The sequence below is a fragment of the Homarus americanus genome, unplaced genomic scaffold (assembly GCF_018991925.1).
Source record: "Homarus americanus isolate GMGI-L3 unplaced genomic scaffold, GMGI_Hamer_2.0 scaffold32871, whole genome shotgun sequence".
Taxonomy (NCBI): Eukaryota; Metazoa; Arthropoda; class Malacostraca; order Decapoda; family Nephropidae; genus Homarus; species Homarus americanus.
In genome coordinates, this window is record NW_024748870.1 from 2,266,919 (window position 1) to 2,272,918 (window position 6,000).

Consider the following 6,000-nt stretch of genomic DNA (forward strand, 5'->3'; position numbering starts at 1 on the left):
CCTTCTCATGCTGTGTAAACCCTGATCATAATTTAAAACACTTTCGAATATTATATAAAAACACACCGCGTTTTTAGTGCATTTTAATGTAAACGTTTAAGAGTTTTTACACCTCGCCATTCATAATTATTGTGTTGAAGCATTTTTGTTTCCTAAATGTTTCAGGGTTATGTTTCTTAGGGTCGGTGTTGCATAACATTAGGGAGACCTTGGTGAAGCTATCATAGTGATGAACGGTAATACCTTCACACGGTGGTCATGGTGGCTGGTGAGGTTTGTGTTGACTGTAGCGTACGGTAAGACCCTCCAAGGTGGCCCTCCTGCACCATCATGCTGGCGGCCACACACACACACACACCTAAATACTACTTAATGGTGTGTGTGGAGAGGGTTAGATTACCGTACATTAATACATAAAATCTATGAAGCTAATTCAAGTAAAATTCAGTTATTTATTCAACACTGTGGCGTCTGTCACACACTGGTGGCGACACGAGGCTGCTCAGCTGATCTCAACCGACCATTCTCCCGTACTGTAACAACCCTCTCGTGGTAATGGTGGCAATTTTGGTCACCCAACTACTTACTCGGTAGCATTTTTACACAACAAGTCAATCTTCTCTCGCGAAATTTCTCCAGCGTCTCTTCAAATCGCATAAGTTACTGCTTACACAATGGACTATCACGTGACTACTTTGGGTTAATAGTTACCTCAGTGGCCACCAGGCGTGTGACGTAAACACGGCCAGGTAACTCATCGTGTTTACATAATCACCTGATCATCTTCCGTATGCAGGTGAATCGACTGCTAGTGGCGTCACAGGAGAGAAATATTGTACCTAAAATCCCCAAATTGTTATTACTAGTACCTGTGTGTTGCATAGTAGACACGCTGGTAGTTGCTGGAGGCCGGGGTGGCGGTGACATAGGTAGGAGAAGTGACGACGAAACCCGAAGAAGAGACGACGTAAGTTGAGGTGTCGGTGACGTAAGAAGGCGTGGCAGTGACGTAGGTAGTGGTGGCGGTGACGTAGGGAGAGTTGGCAGTAACATTTGTAGACGTGGTGTTGACATTTGTAGTGGAGGCAGTGGCGTAGTTTGTTGGGATGGAAGGGATGACACCTAACACCACACGTTCGTTGGAGGCTGAAGGAGGCGCTGATGTTGAAGCTTTGGCATCACCATCACCACCAGTAGCAGTAGTAACAGCAACACCACGACGATTCCTCCTCACCACCCTGGCATCAGAGGTTGTGGTGATAGTTGCTGGGATAGTGGGCGTGGTAGTGGTGAGAGCTGTGGTGGTAACACTGGCAGGAACAGACGAATTATACCTCCATGAAGGCCCTGGTTCGGACGCCATGTAGAAACTGGGTACACTCTCTACCCATTCTATCCACTTGCCTCTCCCAGACATACTGACGAACTTTCAGAACTAAACAACTCTATTTACCAACATAATCACCTGTAACTAGTGTCGATTTTTCATAAAGGAATATATCTCTATTTCACTTCAGGTGTGTATTTAAACTAGTTACGTATTTCGAGATTGCCATGATATCTGTGGTCGTATCTATAACCAGTTTACTTTGTCAAGATGTTGTAGGTAATTCCGTGTTTCATTCTGTAGGTAATTAACACATTATTATTCAATATTTTCTTCCTTTAGTTGAATATCTCAATCAGAGAGATTTTTTAAGAAGCAAATTTTACCAATTCTTTCTCACCTTGACTACTAATTTGTTTCCTACTCCTCTTCCCGCTACTCCTACCCCTCCTCCTCCCGCTACTCCTACCCCTCCTCCTAAATTCTACTTCTACCCCTCCCTTCGTCTATCCCTCCTCCTCCCCTTCTCCTACCCCTCCTCCTCCCCTTCTCCCTACCCCTCCTCCTCATTCCCTCCTCCTCATTCCCACCCCTCTCGCTACGTCTCCCTCCTCCTCCCCTTCTCCTACCTCTCCTCCTCCACTACCACTCTCTCACTCTCCATCACTCTCCCTCTCCTCAACAGTACACTCACACAGCCGTAATCACCCCTTCCTCCTTCGTCCCTAAAACTTCTTCCCGAGGACCAAACTGGTGTGTTGAGGACCGTATTTACTAGTTGGCACCCCTCCCTCCCCCGTCTTCTTCCCCTCTTACCCCCCCTCCTTCTATCCCTTCCCCTACCCCTGTCCTCCCCCTTCTCTCTCATCCTACAAAAGATCCTCTCCAACACTATTGACCAGGTACTTGACTGTGTGTGTGTGTGTGTGTGTGTGTGTGTGTGTGTGTGTGTGTGTGTGTGTGTGTGTGTGTGTGTGTGTTAGGTTAGGTTGGGTTTCTTTATTAGGTTTGATTAAGTTAGTTGGGTTTGATTAGGTTTGATTAAGTTGGGTTTGTTAAGTTAGGTTAGATTAGGTTCGATTAGGTTATGTTTTGTTAGGTTAATTGTGTTCGATTAGGTTAGGATAGGTTAGATTAGATTAGGTTATGTATGTTAGGTTAGGTTAGTTTTCTTAGGTTAGGTTGAATTAGATATGCGTTAGGTTGGTGAACTAATCATTCAGTGAAATAATCTATGGGGGGGGGGGCTGATTTACATGTGACTAAACAGGTCACAGAATGAGGTCACTAAACAACCCTGACATCAAAGGTCAAGTCGCAGTACACAGACTATAATCCATCCCTATTATAACTTTTAATCCGCTCCTATTATAACTTTTAATCGACTTGATCTCTATAACCTGAACGCCTTAAACACACAGTAACCAATCAATCACGAACAAACACACACACACACACACACACATACTAACATAGCCGACAAACCTGATTTTTTTCTCACTCATAAAAGAATCCAAATAAAATGCTCATACTTGCATAACTACATAAAAAAAACACCTTCAATATCCCCCTCTACACCCACAACACCCCCTCTCTACACCCACAACACCCCCTCTACACCCACACCCCCCTCTACACCACCCCCCCCTCTACACCCACAACACCCCCTCTACACCCCACACACACCCCCCTCTACACCCACAACACCCCCCTCTACCCACAACCTACCCCCACCCCACCCACTGCTATGCGTCAAAATTTAGGTATCTATATTACTTATGCTGCCCAAACGCGACACAGGGAAAACCAAGTCTGCTTTAATATCAACCACTCCACCATGCACGACGGCCTGGCACACCTTCCTTCACCAGCTTTAAGACACTAACGGCTGGGAATACCTGTGCCAAAATATTCCGGTAACCACGACAGGAGTCTTCTCTCAACTGGTCTGTTATTACACCTCATGGACATCATATACGCAATATACCTCTCTTCTTTTCTCTCTCTCTTGTTCTCTTGTTCTCTCTATTTCTCCTTTTATCACCATTTATACTTCTCCTTTCTCTCTTTCTACCTTTCTCTGTCTCCCCCTCTATTTCTCCCTCTATCTCATTCTACATTTCTCCCCCTCTCTCTCTATTTCTCTCTCTCTCTCTCTCTCTCTCTCTCTCTCTCTCTCTCTCTCTCTCTAAACACAATAACACGACTTTAAGAGACTAATTGTTGACTTGGCAGCTTAAATAAGGCGAGGCCGGGCGTGATTACACAGTTACACCCTAATACAAGACAAACGTCTACACCTGCTCCTCGACCATCACACAACATTGAGGAGGAGCTTCACCACTGCCTCGAGGATGACATGCGTATAAGACACACCCTCTTTCCAGTCGGTGTTTGAGAAGGACCTTGTGATCCTTCTCTGACACAACACTGGAGCACACCGCACCGCCCGCCAAGACAACTCACAGAACACTAACACGTGACCTTACTGACCTCCCCTCTATATCTTTCTTAAATTGTGTTCCAGGATTTGGCTTTTCAGAAACATTACAGAGAAACTGATCTGAAAATCTCATACGATAACACTTTATTTACAGTTTGTATTTCACACTGTTAACACTTTTAAGTGGTGAGGTTTTTACCAATTGACACCTGTTTTCTGTGATTACAAATACGGTTTTTATTTTCTATTTTTCACAACACTTCTTGAGGTGCACAGTTTTTGTACGTTGTGAATGTCGGTACTGAGTGTTGGAGGCCGAGGTTGAGGTTGAGGTAGCTAGGCCTCCAGTAGGGCGGGACTACGCCAAGCTCCAGCGGGTCTCATTCCAGTGGTGAGGCAGAGTGAGGGGAGCCACCCGCGCTGAGGGGAAGCCTGGATATGCCAGTTCGGTCCAACGCGCAACCAACACACACACAGTACACACTTTACACGCTCTACACATACACTCACACACACACACATACTCTCTCAATCAACAGATATGTACTTCTACTTCACCACGAACACTAAAATCAATAAATTCCAATATAAAGCGAAATATTAGAACATTTCAAAATTGTGGCAACACCCGGCCGAACGTCAACAAGACAGAGGCACGGACGAACACACATGGGTCGGGATTTCCCAGCCTTCCAGATCGAGGCGTTTCCAGGAACGGAGAGCGTCGCAGCAGCAGCAGTAGCCCCTAGCCAGACACCCTGCTAACCATACAATGTCGTCATGTAGGAACTAGCGACCTCCACCTACTGCAGAAGAGATCCGTTAACTACTAGAACAACTTGTCTACCGGCTTGGGGAGGAGTGAATCAGTAGAAGGTGGACTCGTGACGTATCTTACTAGTAATCGATGTGTTGCAAGGCTGACTGAGGGAACACGATAGTCACAGGAATTTTGCTCGTCCTATTTAGCTTCGTGTTTATAAATAGGTTACTGCAGACAATTTACTAGCTTCTTGTACTAGCCTCTTGAAGACAGACTTACTAGCCTCTTGTACTAGCCTCTTGTAGACAGACTTACTAGCCTCTTGTAGATAACTTAGTAATCTTGAAGTTAACTAAATGTGCTCTTAAAGATAACTTAATGTTCTCTTAATGATAACTTAATGTGCTCTTAAAGATAACTTAATGTTCTTTAATGATAACTTAATGTTCTCTTAAAGATAACTTAATGTTCTCTTAAAGATGACTTAATATTCTCTTAAAGATAACTTAATGTTCTCTTAATGATAACTTAATGTTCTCTTAAAGATAACTTAATGTTCTCTTAATGATAACTTAATGATAACTTATTGTTCTCTTAATGATAACCTAATGATAATTTATTGTTCTCTTAATGATAACTTAATGATAACTTATTGTTCTCTTAATGATAACTTAATGATAACTTATTGTTCTCTTAATGATAACTTAATGATAACTTATTAACTTATTATTCTCTTAATGATAACTTAATGTTCTCTTAATGATAACTTAATGTTCTCTTAATGATAATTTAATGTTCTCTTAATGATAACTTAATGTTCTCTTAATGATAACTTAATGTTCTCTTAATGATAACTTAATGTTCTCTTAATGATAGCTTAATGTTCTCTTAATGTTCTCTTAAAGATAACTTAATGTTCTCTTAATGATAACTTAATGTTCTCTTAATGATAACTTAATGTTCTCTTAATGATAGCTTAATGTTCTCTTAATGTTCTCTTAAAGATAACTTAATGTTCTCTTAATGATAATTTAATGTTCTCTTAATGATAACTTAATGTTCTCTTAATGATAGCTTAATGTTCTCTTAAAGATAACTTAATGTTCCCTTAATAACTTAATGTTCTCTTAAAGATAACTAAATGTTCTCTTAAAGATAACTAAATGTTCTCTTAAAGATAACTAAATGTTCTCTTAAGGATAACTTTATGTTCTCTTAAAGATAACTTCAGACCTGTAGTTACGTCAGCGTGGTTAAGTCTTATGGTGTACTAAACAACCAGTATGGTCATTACGTATAGACCATACAGGGTGTAGTGTGGCCATACAGGGTGCAGTGTGGCCATACAGGGTGTAGTGTGGCCATACAGGGTGTAGTGTGGCCATACAGGGTGTAGCGTGACCATACAGGGTGTAGCGTGACCATACAGGGTGTAGTGTGACCATACAGGGTGTAGTGTGACCATAC

At 42.2% G+C, this 6,000-nt stretch overlaps 2 protein-coding genes across 2 annotated transcripts in view; both read right to left on the bottom strand.

The window, feature by feature from the left end:
* Window positions 1-6,000, bottom strand: part of LOC121853209 (mitogen-activated protein kinase kinase kinase 13-like) — a gene marked incomplete in the record, with an annotated part of 88,891 nt that overhangs the window by 74,029 nt on the left and 8,862 nt on the right.
* Window positions 700-4,209, bottom strand: LOC121853210 (mucin-2-like). Its single transcript, XM_042347202.1, has 2 exons — window positions 3,970-4,209; window positions 700-1,624 (listed from the first exon to the last, which is right to left on the bottom strand). Exon 2 carries the CDS (start codon window positions 1,415-1,417, stop codon window positions 863-865), a length of 555 nt encoding a protein of 184 aa, XP_042203136.1. The 5' UTR covers window positions 1,418-1,624; window positions 3,970-4,209; the 3' UTR covers window positions 700-862.

Bases quoted from the DNA above. Each gene is read 5' to 3' on its own strand.
- LOC121853210 (XM_042347202.1), bottom strand. From the start codon at position 1,417: ATGTCTGGGAGAGGCAAGTGGATAGAATGGGTAGAGAGTGTACCCAGT.